At 36.4% G+C, this 22,751-nt stretch overlaps 1 protein-coding gene across 1 annotated transcript in view; it reads left to right on the top strand.

Moving 5' to 3' along the window:
• acss2l (acyl-CoA synthetase short chain family member 2 like) overlaps positions 1 to 19,290 on the top strand; it is a 97,983-nt gene extending 78,693 nt beyond the window's left edge. Inside the window, 5 exon segments of the mRNA XM_039754781.1 lie at positions 1,216 to 1,324; positions 7,751 to 7,819; positions 10,222 to 10,398; positions 15,917 to 15,991; positions 17,229 to 19,290. Coding sequence (XP_039610715.1) covers positions 1,216 to 1,324; positions 7,751 to 7,819; positions 10,222 to 10,398; positions 15,917 to 15,991; positions 17,229 to 17,356 — 558 coding nt within the window. The 3' untranslated portion in view covers positions 17,357 to 19,290.
• The last annotated feature ends 3,461 nt before the right edge of the window (positions 19,291 to 22,751 follow it).

Raw genomic sequence — 22,751 nt, forward strand, 5'->3', positions numbered from 1 at the left:
TGGACACCAGCTGCTGTTTGCTTGTTGTAATATAAAGGTTTTAGCATACAGTGGAATTCAGCTAGGCACCTCAGTTATAAGGTGTCACTCATGCCTTGTTGTTAAAAGATACAATAAAATAACATCCACAACAAGCTTAAAAATCAACCAGAAAATTGGTGGATTTTTTTATCAGAATATTTAACCAACTGATGCAGTCTATGGCAATTTCTGTTATTGATTTCTCTCATATCTTAGCTGCTATTTTGAAGCATGGAATAAGACGGGAGCTCTGTGGGCTTCTGGTACCTGAATTTATTCTCTGCAGTGTTGTATGTCATTTTAAGTGCAGAGGGTGGAACTGAAGTTACTTCTGTGCCAACCTCTACTATCAAAGCTTATTATTTAATTAGGGTGACAAGTTTCTTCAGGGAACTGATATGAAACCTGACTTATAGTCCCCCTGATTTGTTTTCTCTTTCACACCTTATTGGAAGCATGTTTTGGCTTCCAAATGCTGTATTCTTTGAAGATAACCACACTTTAAATAAGAGTAACAGCCTTTATTTTCACATATATTTATTTACGTTTTTTTATAGGGGTGCTTTTCATTGTTCTGCTGGGTCCTTCTATTCCACTCCATTTTAGGACAGAATTATGCATTGTTTTGAGTACTTAGAGACACAGATTTTGCATATTGACCCTTAGGGGAAATTTAGAGCATTGTGGAGGAAAAGACTTATTTAGGTGTCATTTTTAGAAGATGCCTGTAGTCCATAAGAAAATTCAGAACTGCCCAATTATGGCCCGTAAGTCATGGTTTGGACAGCCTTAATTTAATCTGTTAGAAACAGAGCTTTCAACCTGGTAGTACTCCCGATTGGGGAATTAATTTGGTTTTAGATCTATTGACCCTCCTTTTAAATAAAGCACAAGTTCTCTTTTCTCAGCTTTTGCTAGTCTGATCTGTGCTGTTTTAGATATAGGACTATGGTTGAATTATTCCCTTTATTTTGTACTAAATTTTACTGGATTTTTCATTGTCTTCTGTATCTCTTTTTGCCTAACTGTGAGGTATGTTTTATAAGGCAACATTATAATAATTAAACTACACAGCAGGTTGGAGAATGAATGAATGCATGGATTGATGGATTAAATTAGACATATCAGAATATTGCACTCTTCTAGGTTGTATTACAGAAAAAAAAATCATTTTATTTTTATTTAATTTGAAAGGTCTTCAAGCAACCATGGCCTGGAATGATGCGCACAGTCAATGACGACCATAAGCGTTTTGAGAACACCTATTTCACAAAGTTTCCTGGATACTATATGACTGGTGATGGTAAGAAATGGATAAACCAGAGGCAAAGCAGAATGATTGTTTAAAATCTGTTAGTTATCAGAAAACATAGAACAACTTGCCAGGTTAATTTGTATTTGTATAAGAAGTAGTACATTAAAACATTACATTTTACTGTACATACTATGAACATTCATATTAGATAACAACTTTAAAGGATTCCAATTAAGGACTGATGGTCCACTTAATGAGACTTGTTTAGCAAAACTATTACTAATGTTTTGTGTGAGGCATCCAAGAACAATTAAAAAAAAACAAAAACATACATCTAATTTAAAAGTATGTTATAAAAAAGTAAAATGAACACAGTGCTAAAACATGCTGTAATTTGCAGGTCTTATCAATAATTTCAATAGGTTAAGTCAATTCATTTCAATTTATTCTTATAAATCACTTTTTTACTTAGAAGCTCAATACATAATAATAATTATAATAACATAACATTCACTAACCTGCAAAATCCAATGCAGGGTTGTGATCAAGAATGAAATTTTATTTAATTTACTGTTTTTGAAATATTCAATAAATAATTGATCACAAAACAGATTAATAATCAAAATGATATTGTTAATAAGGGCAGGAATTTGCTACACTGAATTGGAAATATGTAATAATATTTTATAGCGACTACTTTTGAGGAATCCTCCCTGAAATATATGAATGTAGCGCAGTCATTAACCAGCAATGGACTTCCACCTTCTTGGTTGAAGTGCTCTTCAATTCCTCATGTGTTGGTTGTAAGAGTTGAGCCAATAGCTGCAGTCTGTGATATTCAGATAAAGATTTTTTATTGTTAGCTGAAACGAAAAATACTGAAAATACATTTTCACATTAATAAACTCAAAACTAATTAATCAATAAGCAGGAGCAAAAAAGCAGCTGAAGGTATAGTTTAAAATACAGTCAGAGTGTCAAATGTGGAATGGGCCAAAAACTTTTAATAATGAGCCAAATTCTAAAATAAAATTAGAGCAAAGGAAGAGATCCAAAACACAAGGATGGAATTAGCAAGGCTAGCGTTGATTCGTTAAAAAATAACTAGTGAATGAGAGGATCTGCATTTCAGTGTTTGCAGTCTGCACTAAATGCATTTGTCCTTTGTGGCATAAAACGTTTACATCTACCACCATTAAAGGTAATGAAAACAAGGCTTTTGCTTATGAATGTCTAAAAAATATGTCACCATCAAATAAAATATAATTTAGAATCAAGTTTTCTTTGTCACTGTTTATTTCTATGTGCAGTTCACTTATGTATTTGTTGTTATCTCGAAAATACACATTCAAAGAACTAGGCAGTAACTTTTTAAAATTCAGCACTTCAGTGTACATACAAATCCTGGAACTATCTGGATTACAAAATAGCCTACATTTTGGATAACATTTTGAAATATAGAGGCACGTTTCAGTGCTATTCAAGGTATTTAAGGTATTTGAAATGGGAGCTCTGTATGGAATAAACAACACAATAAGATGCCGAGCACACAGTTGAGCGTAATTAGTTTTTTGTAAGCACTTAGTAATAACAAATGTCCTAAGATTTTTTTTAAGTAAGAAGACAGACATTTTGAGGTAAGGTAGTTATACTCAGCTATTCATGATGCTGGAATGTTGTCATACTGCATATTGACTAGCACATGTAAGTATGACTTTCACTGTGCTCTGTACAGTGCATCCGGAAAGTATTCACAGCGCATCAGTTTTTCCACATTTTGTTATGTTACAGCCTTATTCCAAAATTGATTAAATTCATTTTTTTCCTCAGAATTCTACACACAACAATGATAATGATAATGCGAAAAAAGTTAACTTGAGATTTTGGGCAATTTAATTAAAAATAAAAAAATTGAGAAAGCACATGTACATAAGTATTCACAGCCTTTGACATGAAGCTCAAAATTGAGCTCAGGTGCATCCTGTTTCCCCTGATCATCCTTGAGATGTTTCTGCAGCTTAATTGGAGTCCACCTGTGGTAAATTCAGTTGATTGGACATGATTTGGAAAGGCGCACACCTGTGTATATAAGGTCCCACAGTTGACAGTTCATGTCAGAGCACAAACCAAACATGAAGTCAAAGGAATTGTCTGTAGACCTCCAAGACAGGATTGTCTCGAGGCACAAATCTGGGGAAGGTTACAGAAACATTTCTGCTGCTTTGAAGGTCCCAATGAGCACAGTGGCCTCCATCATCTGTAAGTGGAAGAAGTTCGAAACCACCAGGACTCTTCCTAGAGTTGGCCGGCCATCTAAACTGAGCGATCGGGGGAGAAGGGCCTTAAACAGGGAGGTGACTAAGAACCTGATGGTCACTCTGTCAGAGCTCCCACTGTGGAGAAAGGAGAACCTTCCAGAAGGACAACCATCTCTGCAGCAATCCACCAATCAGGCCTGTATGGTAGAGTGGCCAGACGGAAGCCACTCCTTAGTAAAAGGCACATGGCAGCCTGCCTGGAATTTGCCAAAAGGCACCTGAAGGACTCTCAGACCATGAGAAACAAAATTCTCTGGTCTGATGAGACAAAGATTGAACTCTTTAGTGTGAATGCCAGGCGTCATGTTTGGAGGAAACCAGGCACCACTCATCACCAGGCCAATACCATCCCTAGAGTAAAGCATGGTGGTGGCAGCATCATGCTGTGGGGATGTTTTTCAGCGGCAGGAACTGAGAGACTAGTCAGGACAAAGGGAAAGATGACTGCAGCAATATACAGAGACAACCTGGATGAAAACCTGCTCCAGAGCGCTCTTGACCTCAGACTGGGGTGATGGTTCATCTTTCAGCATGACAACAACCCTAAGCACACAGTCAAGATATCAAAGGAGTGGCTTCAGGACAACTCTGTGAATGTCCTTGAGTGGCCCAGCCAGAGCCCAGACTTCAATCCGATTGAACATCTCTGGAGAGATCTTAAAATTGCTGTGCACCGATGCTTCCCATCCAACCTGATGGAGCTTGAGAGGTGCTGCAAAGAGGAATGGGCGAAACTGGCCAAGGATAGGTGTGCCAAGCTTGTGGCATCATATTCAAAAAGACTTGAGGCTGTAATTACTGCCAAAGGTGCATCGACAAAGTATTGAGCAAAGGCTGTGAATACTTATGTACATGTGATTTCTCAGTTTTTTTATTTTTAAAGAATTTGCAAAAACCTCAAGTAAACTTTTTTCACGGTATCATTATTCGGGAAAAAATGAATTTAATCCATTTTGTGTGTAAATTTCCAAAAAGTGATGCGCTGTGAATACTTTCCGGATGCACTGTACATTTGACAGTAATGACCCTATAAACCTAGAGTATGTAGCTATAAATTTTGATGTAATTAATTAGGTAGATAGATAGATAGATTGATTGATAGATAGACAGAATTTTATTCCTCCCAAGTGTACCAAATACCAAAATAAGTACTAAATACCAAATGGTAATTTACCCATTACAGAAGCTCAAGAAATATAAAAATATGCTGCTACCACACCGACAGAAAGCATGGCATGACATCACAGTCCCTTTCTACTATCTGGCATTATATGGACTAGGAATTTGGATGCTAAACCACAAGGTTTCTCCTCAGTTCCCCACCACTGACATACTACCTAACTCTGTGTCAATCTCTTAACCTTCAGTTCTTCACAAAATATTTAGCTGTCAATAAATGTCTCTTCTGTATACATTCTTTGAGTTTTTTTCCAACATAAAACGATCCTAGAAATAAAATTGTTTGAATATGTTTTATTTGCCTGTAGAAATGTCATTGGGCTTCCACTGCAACCACTGGCTCGGGTGCATGTGTGTGAATTTAAATTAGGGGCAAGGGAAACTGTATAGTTTCACATGCAACTTACATCACACTGTTCATGTAAAGTATGATTATGAATTATAAAAATTAAACATGAAGAGCAGTATCCTTATATTATTCAGTCTGTTCTATAACTTTAAATGTATTCATTATTTAAATCTTTGAAAGTATACAGACGTTATTTTGGTGGGAATTGTGTCTGCACTATTTGTGCAGCCATTTGTTGCTACACTCAAAGAAGAGACAAACTAATATCATTTTGATGTTGCTTAATTTTCAGATACTCTATGCAATCTATGGCAACAAGAGGTGTTGTGACTAGCAGATGTATTGTGTGTTACTGGTCATCTGAATCTCATTGACAAACAAATTTAATTAGGCCCAGCTAATTCTGCGAATGAAGTCAGTCTATATACAGGAAGCTTTCTGTCCAATTCTGCATTCACTAAGGACAATTTCTCCAACTGAATGTATTCCCAGTGTATGACTGAATATTAAACATTTTTCAAAGTGGTGCTCTCACAATACAGTGCTGATTAAAGGATTTTCTGTCTATTCTGTCTGTAAGATAATGTCAGGTTCTTGAAATGGTTCCCCAATTTGAGCTGTTACAGTTAAAATCAGATAACATTAATTTGTCGGTTTTCTTACAGTATATATTCATTCTCTATTACAAATAATTTTATGAAATCATCCAGTGTAAATGCTACAAATAAAGAACAACATCCTTGATAGATACAAAATGAGTTAAATGATAACAGTAAAATAATGTGTCCAGAATAAACAGAACTGGTTGTTATTTTTTTTTATATAATCATAGAGCTTCTTCATCTTCTTTCGGCTGCTCCCATTATGGGTTGCCATAGTGGATCATTAATTTTCGAGCAGGATAGATGGAGCTGCCTGAAATTTATGATGGTTACTAGTAATAGATTTTTTTGCTGATACTAATTAATTGTTTGAACATACCCATAAAACAAACAGATTTTTTGCAGCACTTGTTTTTCTTTCGGCTGCTCCCTTTAGAAGTTGCTACAGCAGATCATCTTCTCCATATCTTTCTGTCCTTGGCATCTTGTTCTGTTACACCCATCACCTGCATGTCCTCTCTCACCACATCCATAAACCTTCTCATAGGCCTTCCTCTTTTCCTCTTGCTACCTCCAGCTCTGTCTCTTGCTTTCTGGTCAGTGCCACCATCTCCAACCCATATAACATAGCTGGTCTCAGTACCGTCCTGTAGATCCTCCCTTTCACTCTTGCTGATATCCTTCTGTCACAAATTACTCCTGACACTCTTCTCCCCCCATTCCACCCTGCCTGCTCTCTCTTTTCTCCTCTCTTCCACAATCCCCATTACTCTGTACTGTTGATCCCAAGTATTTAAACTCATCCACCATCGCCATCTCTACTACTGGCATCCTCACCATTCCACTGACCTCCCTCTCATTTACACACATGTATTCTGTCTTGTTCCTACTGACCTTCATTCCTCTCCTCTCTAGAGCATATCTCCACCTCTCCAGGGTCTCCTTAACCTGCTCCCTACTATCGCTACAGATCACAATGTCATCAGCAAACATCATAGTCCATGCGGACTCATGTCTAATCTCGTCTGTCAACCTGTCCATCACCATTGCAAATAAGAAAGGGCTCAGAGCCAATCCCTGATGTAATCCCACCTCCACCTTGAATGCATTCGTCAAATATAATCTTAGAGCTTGCAGTTGGAAAACCAGTGGGTTCCATTAAAAGGAACAGTGTATGTGTTGGATACTGAGATGAATATACTGTACTGTATTGTGTTTCCTCAATTTTTGTTGAGCCTAAATTTTGAACACACACCCTGCTTGATTTTACATGGCAATGACAATAATTTCCAGTCATTTGTCCCAGTTTATTGTTTTTAACAACATCCTTGCATGTTCAGCCTTGATTCTCATTTCTTAGTCTTTAATTTTTCTTGAACTCTTATGTATCTTTATACAGCAATTTTTGCCTCACTCCTTTTGTAGTTCAGTTTTTCCTAAATCTGTACTCTTACAGATGTGTGTGTGTCTTCATTCAGTTTTTCTTATTTTCCATTTTTACCCTAGTAGAATATTGACTTATTTTTGTTGACCATGTGTCTCTGTTCTAAAGATGTTTTCATGTAATAAGTCCAAATCTTAGATTCTACTGCTTGGTAGAATCCTCAATAATCACTTAAACCTTGGTGTATACCAGAAGAGTAAAGATGAGTCCCAAGAACTAGATGAAGACATATGCTGATGCAATGTGAACTGAGAGAAGCAATTTGGATAAATGAAACAAGTGATAGCCAAACATTCATTCAGTCAGTGGCTCAGTGTGTTAAGTTAATCAATTAAGTAATTCACAGACAAAAGCAGTCAATTAATTAACAATTTACTCTAAGAAAATGGAAAATTATTCCATGTAACATTAATCGTTAATCTTATGTGCCACAATTCCCTTTTTGGAGATAAAATCTAATTTTGATGCAGTCTTCTTCCATCACCTGCTGTGTTTATCATGGGTTATTTTAATCTCATTTAGAATTCAAGCATTGTGACTCGAAGCATTATTTAGAGGCTCAGTTTGTCCTGTTTCTTGCAGGCTGCCGCAGGGATAAAGATGGTTATTACTGGATTACTGGGAGGATTGATGACATGCTGAATGTTTCTGGTAAGGGTGATGAAATCTATGCTTTTCTGTTTAATTACTGTTAAAGATGGCTTTCTTCTTATCGTGCAGAACTGCTAAAGAATCAATGTGGATATCTTCTACAAACTATTTACCTATTTGTTCTGTTATTTTAATAACCTCTCCATCAAGGCCTCCATCATGGGAGATTTAAACTCAGGCAGATAATTTGAATCCCAAATTTGTACTAGATCTTTGTGTGTTTAGCATATATTCACAAGAATTTTCGAGCAGGATAGATGGAGCTGCCTGAAATTTATGATGGTTACTAGTAATAGATTTTTTGCTGATACTAATTAATTGTTTGAACATACCCATAAAACAAACACATTTTTTGCAGCACTTCTTTTTCTTTCAGCTGCTCCCTTTAGAGGTTGCTACAGCAGATCATCTTCTTTCATATCTTTCTGTCCTCGGCATCTTGCTCTGTTACACCCATCACCTGCATGTCCTCTCTCACCACATCCATAAACCTTCTCATAGGCCTTCCTCTTTTCCTCTCACCTGGCAGCTCTATCCTTAACATCATTTTCCCAATATACTCAGTGTCTCTCCTTGGCATATGTCCAAACCAGCACAATCTCACCTCTCTGACTTTGTCTCCCAACCATCCAACTTGAGCTGACTCTCTAATGTACTCATTTCTAATCCTATCCACCCTTGTCACACCCAAAGCAAATCTTAGCATCTTTAACTCTGCTACCTCCAGCTCTGTCTTCTGCTTTCTGGTCAGTGCCACTGTCTCCAACCCATATAACATAGCAGGTCTCACTACTGTCCTGTAGACCTTCCCTTTCACTCTTGCTGATACCTGTTTGTCACAAGTTACTCCTGACACTCTTCTCCACCCATTCCACTCTGCCTGCACTCTCTTTTTCACCTTTCTTCCTCAATCCCCATTACTCTGTACTGTTCATCCCAAGTATTTAAACTCATCCACCTTCGCCAACTCTACTACCTGCATCCTCACCATTCCACTGACCTCCCTCTCATTTACACACATGTATTCTGTCTTGATCCTAGTGATCTTCATTCCTCTCTTCTCTATAGCATATCTCCACCTCTCCAGGGTCTCTTCAACCTGCTCCCTACTATCGCTACAGATCACAATGTCATTAGCAAACATCATCGTCCACGGGGACTCTTGTCTTATCTCGTCTGTCAACCAGTCCACCACCATTGCAAATAAGAATGGCTCAGAGCCGATCCCTGATGTAATCCCACCTCCACCTTGAATGCATCCGTCAAATATAATCTTAGAGCTTGCAGTTGGAAAACCAGTGGGTTCCATTAAAAGGAACAGTGTATGTGTTGGTTACTGAGATGAATGCATCGATCACTGATATAATCCCACCTCCACCTTGAATTCATCCATCACTCCTACCGCAGGCCTCCCCACTGTCACACTTCCCTCATACATATCCTGTACAACTCTTACATACTTCTCTGCCACTCCCGACTTCCTTATACAATACCACAACTCCTCTCTAGGCACCATGTCATATGCTTTTCCCAGGTCCACAAAGATGCAATGCAACTCCTTCTGGCCTTCTCTAAACTTCTCCATCAACATCCTCAGAGCAAACATTGCATCTGTGGTGCTCTTTCTTGGCATGAAACCATACTGCCTATCACTAATCATCACCTCCCTTCTTAACCGAGCTTCCACTACTCTTTCCCATAACTTCATGTTGTGGCTCATCAATTGTTTCCCCTTGTAGTTACTACAGTCCTGCACATCCCCTTTATTCTTAAACATTGGCACTAGTGCACTACTCAATTTTCTAAATGATTTCCATCATCTTCAACACACTTGGATCAATAAGAAACAAGAACCTGTATCCAATTTTTGAACCAGTCTAAATTCTGCACTTACTGACACTTCTTTAATAACCTCATTATCACTCCCAACAAAATATTATTCTCATTATGAAACCTAATCTGACCACAATTCTTTCATCAGTTTTATGACTGATTTCTAGGCTTGGAACCCAAAATGCCCACAACTTTGAATATCCCAAATCCTCAATAATTTCCATATAAGATAAGATATAAGATATTAGATCACAGTAACAGCAAACATGTTTGGCACAAATCGAAGAGAGCATTTTAGGAGAAGAACCCACCAACTGTGAAGCTTGGTGGTGGATAAGTTATGGTTTTGGGTTTCTTTGCTACTTTAGGGGCTGGGCTGCTTGCAGACATCAAGTCAGCTGTGAAATCTGCATCATAACAAAGTGCAATTGAGGAGAATGTGATGCGATCTGTCTGAAATATATCTATTTTGAATGCTTTTCTTGCTTGATAAAACTGTTGCTTCTGTTAATAATTTTGGTACATATTTGAACAACATAACCCTAACTTTCTGCATCATACATGTATAGGCCATTTATTGAGCACAGCAGAGGTGGAATCAGCACTAACGGAGCATCCAGCAGTGGCAGAGGCTGCTGTAGTGAGTCGTCCTCATTCTGTAAAAGGAGAGTGTCTCTATTGCTTTGTCACTTTGAAGGATGGCAGAGAGTTCAGTCATTCCTTAGTAGAAGAAATTAAAAAGCAAGGTATGTTGGTGTTCATTTCTGAGAACCTCTTTACTCTAGAGCAGTGGTAGTCAACCTGGTCCCTACCACCCACTAGTGGGCGTTCCAGCTTTCATGGTGGGCGGTAGCGGAGCAACCAAACGGCGCTGCGATTACATACTAATCGACAAAGGTACCTAGCATTTGTTACTCTGTCAACACATTCATCATTTCAACGTACAAGGAGCTACGATTACTACATCCCGATCCTGACTCCCAACGGCTGTTGTTGGATCCACATATCTTTCAACATTACGGTCTGACAAAAACCTTGCAGGATCGTGATAGCCAGCACCTTGACTGACCATCCACGTCCAACGTACACTGTGCTGTCCAGTGACTGGAACGCCTGATCCTCCCTGACCAATGCCAGGAGATGAGAAGGACGTCTCGCATACCAGATCGGAAAAGCGCGCAGCCTTCCAAAAGTCGCGACCACGCAACAGACTTCAAGCGCATAATTTTTATTCACGTTACGTAAGTGAAGCTAAATCGTTATGTAATCGAAACTAAAATCAATACGTAGTTAGATTTCTGAGAGCAAGCACGTGTTTACAGCTTCAAACAAAATATTGTGAAATATCGTGAGCCCATGTCTCAAAAAAAGAAATACGCACGCGGCTATTCGCCAGAGTATTTGAAGATGGCTTTCATAGAATCTGTTGCAAATAAACAACATCCAATGTGTTTATTGTGCCATAAAACATCCAATGAGGCAATGAAGCCAAGTCGATTGCGAGAACATCTTTCTACAAAGCATCCAAATGACAAGGACAAGCCAATTGAATATTTTCAGGAAATATATAAAAAATTTCAAAATCGTTCAACTATGCATCATTTAAGAAACAACATACAATGAACGAAGATGGATTAATTGCCACTTATCGCATTTCACAATTAATTGCAAAAAGTGGTAAAAGCTATAATATTGGAGAAACTGTAATAATACCATCTATAAAAGAATTTATCTCAACAGTAATGCATCAGGATATACCTCAAATTTTAAAAACGTTGCCCCTAAGTGATAGCACAGTAAAGCGACAAATTGATGAAATGACAGTTAATGTTGAAAACAAACTTATAAGTATTCTCCAAAACTCTTCATTTTCCATGCAATTGGATGAATCTACCATTGCAGATAATGATGCTTTATTGATAGCATATGTATGCTATTTTGATGAAAACAATATATTACGAGAAGAAATGCTATTCGCAATAAATCTCATCACAGATACAAAAGGTTTATCTATATTTAATACTGTGAGAACATACTTTACAAAAAATAATATTCCTTTGAATAATATTGTTGCATGCGCTACTGATGGAGCACCATCAATGGTAGGTCGCTATCGTGGATTTGTTGCTTATTTGAAGCAGGAAGTGCCAAATGCCTTATGTATTCATCGTGTGGTGCACAGACAACATCTTGTAGGAAAACATCTAAGTACAAGTCTCCATTCATCATTAACTATAATAATTTGATCTGTAAACAAGACCAAATCCAATGCAAAGAATGATAGAATGTTTTGGCAGCTTTGCCAGGACAATAATGAAGATTTTATGAAGTTACTTTTGCACACAGAAGTTTGGTGGCTGTCAAAGGGTACATCTTTGGCTAGATTTGTAGCATTATATGATAGTGTCATACAATTTTTTGAAAGTAATAATGAGACCAATCTGTGTCAACAGTTAAAAACAGTAAAGAGAGGATGCCTTTTACTTGGCAGATATTTTCAAGAGATTTAACGATGTCAATTTGCAGTATTGTGCTATTATTTATTAACAAACTTGAACTACTTCGTCATAATCTATTGAAGAGAGAATTTCATCAGTTTCCTCAATTATCATCTATAAAAGATGATGTAACTCCAGAGGATAATGACAGATTCAGTAGCCACCTCAACGAACTTAAATTGGACATTGAAAAATGAAGATATTTTGAAATTGAAGGTATATGACTGGATGAAAAATCCTTTTACTGCAAATATTGAAGAGGCTGATACAACTTGCCAAAAAGAACTGTTAGAAATTAGATATAAAGAAGAAAGTAAGCATAAATTCAACAGTGGAGGATATGAAATCCTATGGCAAAATAAAAAAATGCCAGTCTTATATCCAAATATGTGGAAAATGGTATTCAGTTTATTGATACCTTTCCCTACCTTATATCTTGTGGAATCAGGATTTAGTACTGTTAATCATATTATGACCAAAGAAAGAAACCGCTTGAATATTTCCCAAAGGGGAGACCTTCGTTTGTTCTTCACAAAAATTGAACCGGATATTCAATATTTAGTTTCCCAGCATCAGCCTCAGGGATCCCACTAATAATTCAATTAACTAATGTAATTTCTATGTATGCAAAGTATAAATAAAAAGATTTAACTATAGTAAGTTGTTTTATAAAGATTTATTCTGCCAAACAGCGAAAATCCGACATAAAGTACTTGGTAAGTAATTATTATTATATGCTTTTACCTGCTGTAACTCTGCTTTATAAATTTTATAAAGTAAAGTTACTTCCCTACATTATAAATCACCATTACTGTGGAACCGGTGGGCAGTTAGAAAATTTTACTACTAACAGAGATACAAAAGTGGGCGGTAGGTATAAAAGGGTTGACTACCCCTGCTCTAGAGCATTGTTTTCACTAAAAATAAGACATGTTAAATTGCAAATTTGAATGGAAATTGTATTAAACTGTGTATTTATATTTTTTTGAAATAAACATAAAAATGTACATTCCCAAATTAGGACTCTTCCTTTTTCTTATTTCTACATATATTGTATGTATAGGTCTAAGTTCACAGCTTTGTGTAAGCCTGCCTGTTTGGTTAGTCTTCATTGACCCTGTCTAATGTCACTGAATGAAGATGCAGACAGTTCATGAGGCCAAATTGATGACAATGACCAGTGCAGATGGGACCTGTTCCACTGGGATGGGTAACATTTACACCAGAAGAAAGGTGAAAAAATAGTTTAATTGAGGATTGTTTAAACTAGGGAATCGGGGTACATGGAGTTTAGGACAGGCCAGGTTTATAACTTCATCTAAAGTGTCAGGGAATAACATAAATGCAAATATATAAATTTGCCAGTTACAAAGCCAGAGTAAAATGAGTAACACATTAAAATACTTGCCTTAATGAAAGGAGTATCAAGAATAAAATAAATGAGTTGGATTTTCTTATTTAAATGCAAGAACAGGCTTGGTATTTTTTTTTTTTACAATATAAAAAAATGCTTCACTTTAGAACAAAGTTTCATGTGGCAAATTAATATATGCCATGACTGTGAAGAAATAACTTTGACTTGAGAAATATTGAACTTATCCTTTAACTAAATCTTTCTAAATCTGTGAAAAGGGGATGAGTACAATATAGATGGTTACACATTGTTTAGGAAAGTTTATTAAAAATTTAAATCTATGTAAAGTGCATGTTTTAACTTCAGCTGGACAATGTGCCACATTAGGTAAGGATATTTTTAATCAAATAAAGGCCCAATATTGGAAGAATGTTATAGACCACCATCTTAGACAATAGTTTTAGTAGGTTAAAAAGGCAAGTTTTTTTAAGGAGACATTATAGTAATGGGGGTCTTTAAATATCTAATTATCTAACCTCAGATAGTGAAGCCCAAGAACAGGAGACAGACGTAATCAGTGACTATTTCTTAATAGAGTATGTTAAAACACCAACAATGTGCGAAGCCTGTCTAGATTTAGTGTTTTGTAACAATAAGGATAGAATTTAGGGGGTAGCTGTGATTGAACCATTAAGATCTAGTTGAAATAATATATGAACGCTTCACAGTATTTTGGCAGAATGAATATTCAAAAACTAAAATTGTTAAGTTTAGTAGGGCAACTTTTGAGCAGATGTAATGAAGTCTAAAAAAGATAAACTGGAATAAGCTTTTAAGTATGGTGTTAGTCGAGAAGAAGTTGAGCGGGGTTAATAGCATTTTACATGCAGTGCAGGGCAAGTTCATCCAGAAATTTAGGAATGAGAAATTAAAGAGAACTCTGCAGTGTATAAATAAACAGATTAAAAGAAAGAAATTGTTGTATATGGCATTTAATACTAGTACCTCCAGCACTAAGTGAAGGCTTATTAAAAAGGATATTATAAAAGGTAAAAGGCTGTTAGAGGGAAATATTAGTATCCACCTTAATAAAAGTACAAGTGTCTGTGTGTCCATCCAGTTGCTATGTCCCTGTTATTCCAAAATATGGTGCATCACAAACATTTCTAGCAATAAAATGCTTTGTATTTCTCATTCCAATGAATGGTGCATCACAACTATACCAAATGGCGCACAGTATGCACTGCAAAATTTAATGTCGAGGTCTATATTGAAGTGAAGCACATTAGAAATGATAAGGGCGAACTAAAATATACAGACAGTGAAAAAGAGAATGCTCTGAAGGTTACATGTGGAAAAGTCGATAACCTCTCAACAGTGACAGAGACAGTCAATGATGTGATTTGGAAATTGTACAGGGAGAGGTGTTGGTCATATTAAATAAGATGAAATCTAACAAACACAAAATCACCAAGACCAGATTATTCTACAGGGTATAAGGATGATTCAGAATACCTATACAAACCCTTTATTCATATTTCTTGAAAATTGCTGCAAACTGAGGAAATTCTTACTACTGAAAGATAGCCAATATTATCCCATTAAATAAAAAGAATGATTGGGAAGATCTAAACAGGTGAAAGTAGGGTGAAATGACTAACTAACTAAGCTAACTAAAATAGATTACACCTTGCCTGATGAAGGGGCCTTAGCTGCCTCGAAAGCTTGCATTTGTAATCTATTTAGTTAGCCAATAAAAGGTGTCATTTCACCCTACTTTCTCCTGTATCAATGTATGGCTAACACGGTACAACACTCTGTACCGCTATGGGAAGATCTAAGTAACTTTGGGCTAGTATGTACAACATGTAAATTACTGGATTTCACGTGTACAGAGTACAGTGGAATTCTTACTTTGCAGGTGCTAATGAACATGAAACAGTGCTTAGACGGGGGGAACTGTGTTGCACTAATATACTGGAATTCCTTCAGGAAGCAACAAGGGCACGTGAATCAGAGAGGTTTATAAGGTCTTAGATAGACAGTGACAGCAGACCTCCTTACTCAGCACTTAAGTGCTACATACCCTTCTCTTAGAAACATTTTCTATAGACTGTCACGGAGCACTGTGTCAATTTTGAAATTATTTTTCAGTTTTAATCAGATTATTGTAATATGGATGTTTAGCAGCCAAATCAACATTAATTGAATGAATGTCAACATAAATGCCTGAAGACCCTCTAACGTATTATATTCTCATATTGTATATACATTTTCAACGCAGTGGACCATAATATTTTGAACAGAACCAGCAAGGTTCAGTTTCACATGAATTCCGGTCTGTATTGCCCACCTCTTCTCCTCCTTATTAATATCCCACATTTTGAATATTTATTTTTGTTTTCTTCTTAGTTCGGGAAAAAATTGGGCCCATTGCAACACCTGACTTCATCCAAAATGCTCCTGCCCTGCCCAAAACACGATCTGGTAACACATTTGTTTTTTTAAGTGCACTGCCATTTTAACTGCTTTCTCTTGTTTAATAATCTTTAAGTGAAATAAAAAAAATATCTGATATGTTCAAGATTTACGTACAAAGTTTATTATTCACAAAAACAGAAAAAAATGATTTGGTGTCATTTCAGTCTATTTTTAATAGATCCATCCTATAAAAAAGTGTTATTATAAATGCAGAAATTTTATTTGAAGATTGCAAATCCTCCTGTGTCTACATGGATTTTTCTCTCAAAGACATGTGTCTTAGGTTGATTAACAATTCCAGATTTGCCGTGTATGCATTGAAGTGGGCATTGTGATGGACTGGTGCCTTTGCCTCTGTTTTTCTCTCTGGTGTTGAAATATGTTGTGGTCTCCCTGAACCCTGAATTAGATTAAGTGAGTTTGAGAATATGATGTTATAAATGTTTAAATTTTGTGTATTGTAGTTGTAGTTTTCTGACTTGGCTTGGCATATTGATGTTAAGTTATTTAAATATTAGATACTTGCTTGTAGATTTTAAAAATGAGTTACTTTTGCTTTATATTTATCTTTCTGGGGTAGCACGCAGGGCAGTGTTAGCAGTGCTGCCTCACAGTAAGGAGAATGGGGTATGCCTCCAAGTTGTTCCCTGTGTGGAGTTTGCATGTTTTCCCTGCATTTGCATGGGTCTCCTCTGGGTGTCACTACCAGGCCAAGTGAGGAATATAGTCCTTTCCTTCATGTAGCTTTTAGTTTCTGTAGATTCTAAGGTTAAAAAAAAGAAAAAGTCAAAAAAGCTGAACACTTTGACATCAAAGTACCCTCTTAAAATGCCATCTCTTGTTAATTGTCTGGCACTTAAGTTCTTCATGTCATGAGTCGTTGTCATTTCTGTCAGTAGATTGTGAAGCTCAGATTATAAGTGTTCCAAAAGTGCTGCATACAAGTTCTGCAGGCATTGCAATTGATTATATAAGGAGTCAGACTTAAGATTCTTCAAGAACTGATTAGATTCAAGAGTTTTAAGGTGAAATCTCATTTCTTCTTCATATTTTGAACCTTAACCGCGACTGCTTTGCAGTTGTAAGAGTATACTTTACTAGGCTTGTCCATTTGCCAGCAGCCTGTATGATGCTTACATTGATAAAATTGCTTGAAATGAAATAGGCAATCTCCTTTTGTGACTAATTTTAAATGAAAGTACTGTGGAAGTAACTGAAGACCTTTTCCTTTTCAAATTTTCAGGTAAAATAATGCGAAGAGTCCTCAGGCAGATTGCTTGCAATGAGAAAGACTTGGGCGATCTGTCCACTCTTGCGGATCCTAAAGTGGTAGATGTTCTTATTAGCCACAGACGTGAAGCTGCAGCTTAAAATGAAACCTGCCTGTTCAATTCACAAAAGGAAAAGTCTGAAATGAAATAACATTGTTTTGAGGTGTGAAAAGACACCATGTTTAAGGGACAGACTTTTCACTGTAGGGAATAATTTCTTACACAGTGTCAAATAAGGCAAGATTTAAAAAGACCATTCTTCTGTAACGACACTTTGGAAACTGCATCTACAATGACACCACTTCAATGTAATGTGGCCGTTTCCCCAATTAAATATTGAAACTGATTTTTTAAGCAGTATTTCAATGTGGTCTTATAACTGGTGATTTAACTTGAAAATTTTAATTCTGCTATATATGGTAATGTCCATATTTTACATTCAGACATAATACTGTATTTGATTCTAACATGTTTTTCTTTAACTATCAATAATAATGGGTTATGGATTATTTACTCCAATAGAAATTATCTATGCAAGGCAGAGGAAAACAGGTAGTCTAGCCTTAAACTAGACCTTCACTGAAAAGTAATGGTAGTGATGAATCTCTTCCAGGACAAGCAGAAGTTATGAATGGCAAGTTGCCACTCAATTAAGCAATCAGTCAAATTTATTTTTATATGGCCCTTTTCATGGGGGACATCATCACAACATTCTTTTTAAAGTACAGAGGAACGGCATAGAAAGTGTTCTGTTCATTTTAGGATTGCAGAAAGCCAGAGTTTATCGCAGCAGCTTTGGGCATTGAGGCAGATTGGAATGGCTTTCAACAGTAGGCCACACTTCACACACACACATACCCACACATAAAAATACTGGTTCAAGTCAAACTTGCCAATTAAATATGCACATTGTGGGGGAAATAGCCAAACAGTCACAGAGAGAACGTGCAGATTTAACGCAGTAACAGAACTGGAAGTCAAGCCTGAATTCCACTGCATTAACCACGGTCCCTCTCTGCAATCCATACAAATCAAAGTTTAACGTTTCACTGTCAACAGACTGACTAGAAGCATTTATTACAAATGGAGTAAGAATTGTTCCAGTTGAATTTATTTTATTGTCTCTGATGGAAAGGTAAAATGCCAAATAAGTTAAGTTTCATCTAGTCAATGGAGCAGTTCAATTCATCCATATGATCACTCTGACGTATCTTGAGAAGTTACGTAAATTAAAACATCAGTATACTGCTGCTGGATTATGTGAATTTCCCCTTGGGATTAATAAAGTATCTATCTATCTACATATACACAACATTAAGAATGGACCAAATAAAATGCAGAATGATGAATGTTTGTGCTTGCAAATTGATAAAATTAACGACACAATTTATACTATTATTTATATACATTTGTTATTAAGCCACTCCAAAAAACAAAGTGCTAATAATTAAATAACCATTAGAATACTGAAATGTGATTATTATTTAAGTGTTCATCCCAGTGAGTGATTTGTTGAACCATCACTGGCTGCTCTTGTAACCACTAATATAAGTTTCAATTAAGTAAATTTGCAAATAATGATGGAGCAATGCTAGTGCAGATGTTTGAACTATTTATTTAAGTGCCTACTTAATAAGGTTGCAGGTTTGCTTCAATTATGTTTAAAATCATTAAATTACATTTCTGAGAACTGGAGGAGTTTAATCCAATATGATTTTCTTAAAATCAGAAGTAGAAATGTATCCTGTGGGGAAAAACAGTGTATGTACAATACAATTTCATGTCTGCTCATTTGGGGGGATTTTGTTACTGGTTTGCAGTATGCCTGGAAGAAGCGTTGAATTGCTCGCTTTATTTAAGCAAAGTGGTTTATGTTAAAATTTAATCCAATGCCTTGTGAAGAATAGGATGTAAAAGTGTGATGGCTGGAAACATTACCTGATAAAAACTTTACAATTATATCAAAAGGTTGATTTTTTTCCTACTCAGATGTAATTTGGAAGATGTAATTTAATAAAATACAACTGAAAGCCACAGTTGCCCTGTGAGTATTTTAAATATTGTCATTCTGTTGAGACTACTTGGATTTTACAATGTTCTGCTATGTTGACCTTTATTGAGTGCACTGCTTTTCATTTTTAGATTCTTGTAACAATTTCATGATTCCACTACAAACATTTGGATCTGTCTTAATAAAAAGGATTTTGAAACTGTGAATAAGAATAGAAGGCCCTGAAAACAATGTCTTTGTACACAAGAGCACCACATTCAGACAGACGGTCAAGTAGCCCAAACATGCCATTTATACTAATACAATTGGTAGAACTTTTAAAGATGAATTAGAAAGCTAGCAGGCCTTTTGGAGAAGGCTGAGAGGAGTGTAGAAAAATCAATACTGCAACATTATTTGTGCTTCTATTGATACTGGCACAAATACACTAAAGGTTACTTTTTGTGTATTGTGCCATAAAAAGGCACAGTGTTCTTACCTTGGAAGTAGTGCTCACCTCCTATGCAATTTCCCATAGAAAAGAGATCATTTATAGAAATCTGATGTTTTGGAAAAATACATTAGTTTCACAGTACAATAGGGCTATGGTTGGTATTCAGAAGCACCTTCATTTTCGGATTGCTGTCATTTGTTTACAGTTCTTTGCTATTACAGTTAGATTCCTAGATTTTACCACCCCAGGCATTTCGACATAGATTTTGAAAATGCTTTCTTTACATGCAAGCACACCATTTTGAAGTAATGCATTTATTGCATCTTTACGTACCAGGAGTTTCCTATTGGTCCAAATCAGTCTCTTTCAGTTTAGCGTTACAAGTTCTTAGTTATGCAATAGCCAATTTCTCACTCCTACCTTTGTTTTGGATAGCACATAACAGTATTTTTCATCCTTTAGGCTTCCTGCATATATTATCACTGATTTATAATTTAAAGTAAAACTGAGAATTTACACAAGCTGTTCATTTGATGTGATTCTTGCGTTAGAGTTCCATTTCTTGAGTGCCAGGCACATGTAGTCTTCAAAAGTATAGTGTTGTAAGTCAGAAAAAGGATAAAATGTATTTTGAGTACTTGGAATACTGATTTTTTTTTAATAAGATAACATACATTATCATTCATTTATTTTTAATGATATTAAAAAGTTAAAGGACCAAAATGAAAGAAGCGTTTACAAATAAAGCACACTAATTTACTGAATTACTGTTTGATTACTCTGTATATGCTGTTGTATATGAAATCCATAGGTATTTGATATCTAGAAAATCCTTTGAATAATTTTAATTTTTAATTTTTAACGCATACAGTATACATGGTGGCTAATTCAGAGTTTGAAAGTGCAATAATAATATAAAATTGCTTAGATCTATTTTAAGTATTGAATTTGTGTACGATTTCCATGTCAATAATTTGTGTAAAGTGTACAGCGAGATTTTAAATGAATGACTACAGAATAGTTCTTCTCATAAAGTATAGTTTTCTAAAAGTTGTAAAGGTCCTTTCAAGATATGATGAGTGTTACACTTTACGGCAGAGAGTGGATAATGAGATCAGATTTTGAATGACCAACTATTTACAGAGCTTTCCAGCATTCTGCTTTTTATTATTTAAAAATCCACTATACAACTTAGTTGAATAGGTAGAACTATTTAAGGATGAATTTCTCAGGGACATTACAAAGTTTTGTTTGCACAAGGTACCACATATACAGTGGGAGGCAAAAGTTTGGGCAACCTTGTTAATAGTCATTATTTTCCTGTATAAATCGTTGGCTATTACGATAAAAAAGGTCAGTTAAATATATCATATAGGAGACACACACAGTGATATTTGAGAAGTGAAATGTAGTTTATTGGATTTACAGAAAGCATGCAATAATTGTTCAAACAAAATCAGGCAGGTGCGTAAATTTGGGCACCGTTGTCATTTTATTGATTCCAAAACTTTTAGAACTAATTATTGGAACTCAAATTGGCTTGGTAAGCTCAGTGACCCCTGACCTACATACACAGGTGAATCCTATAACGAGAAAGAGTATTTAAGGAGGTCAATTGTATGTCTCCCTCCTCCTTTAATTTTCTCTGGAGAGTAGCAACATGGGGGTCACAAAACAACTCTCAAATGACCTGAAGACAAAGATTGTTCACTATCATGGTTTAGGGGAAGGATACAGAAAGCTGTCCCAGAGATTTAAGCTGTCTGTTTCCACAGTTAGGAACATATTGGGGAAATGGAAGACCACAGGCTCAGTTCAAGTTAAGGCTCGAAGTGGCAGACCAAGAAAGATTTCGGATAGACAGAAGTGACGAATGGTGAGAACAGTCAGAGTCAACCCACAGACCAGCACCAAGGACCTACAACATCATCTTGCAGCAGATGGAGTCACTGTGCATCGTTCAACCATTCGGCGCACTTTACACAAGGAGATGCTGTATGCGAGAGTGATGCAGAGGAAGCACAAACAGAGCCGCTTGAGGTATGCTCAAGTACATTTGGACAAGCCAGCTTCATTTTGGAATAAGGAGCTGTGGACTGATAAAACTAAAATTGAGTTATTTGGGCATAACAAGGGGCGTTATGCATGGAGGAAAAAGAACACAGCATTCCAAGAAAAACACCTGCTACCTACAGTAAAATATGGTGGTGGTTCCATCATACTGTGGGGCTGTGTGGCCAGTGCAGGGACTGGGAATCTTGTCAAAGTTGAGGGATGCATGGATTCCACTCAGTATCAGCAGATTCTGGAGACCAATGTCCAGGAATCAGTGACAGAGCTGAAGCTGCTCCAGGGCTGGATCTTTCAACAAGACAACGAACCGAAACACTGCTCAAAATCCACTAAGGCATTCATGCAGAGGAACAAGTACAACGTTCTGGAATGGCCATCTCAGTCCCCAGACCTGAATATAATTGAAAATCTGTGGTGTGAGTTAAAGAGAGCTGTCCATGCTCGGAAGCCATCAAACCTGAATGAACTAGAGATGTTTTGTAAAGAGGAATGGTCCAAAATACCTTCAACCACAATCCAGACTCTCATTAGAACCTACAGGAAGCGTTTAGAGGCTGTAATTTCTGAAAAGGCGGATCTACTAAATATTAATTTTATTTCTTTTTTGTGGTGCCCAAATTTATGCACCTGCCTGATTTTGTTTGAACAATTATTGCACACTTTCTGTAAATCCAATAAACTTCATTTCACTTCTCAAATATCACTGTGTGTGTCTCCTATATGATATGTTTAACTGACATTTTTTATCGTAACAACCAACGATTTGTACAGGAAAATAATGACTATTAACAAGGTTGCCCAAACGTTTGCATCCCACTGTACTTAAAATAAATAACCAGGTAGTGTGCTACTGTAGATGATAGTACTATGGGGAGTTTTAAACCTGACTGGATGATATTTAGCAAAAACCAGGGGAAAACAGACTAATGAGCAATGGTGGATCCATTGGCATGTTCTCGTCATAACTCTGTTCTTTTT

Source organism: Polypterus senegalus, chromosome 5 (assembly GCF_016835505.1).
Source record: "Polypterus senegalus isolate Bchr_013 chromosome 5, ASM1683550v1, whole genome shotgun sequence".
NCBI lineage: Eukaryota > Metazoa > Chordata > Cladistia > Polypteriformes > Polypteridae > Polypterus > Polypterus senegalus.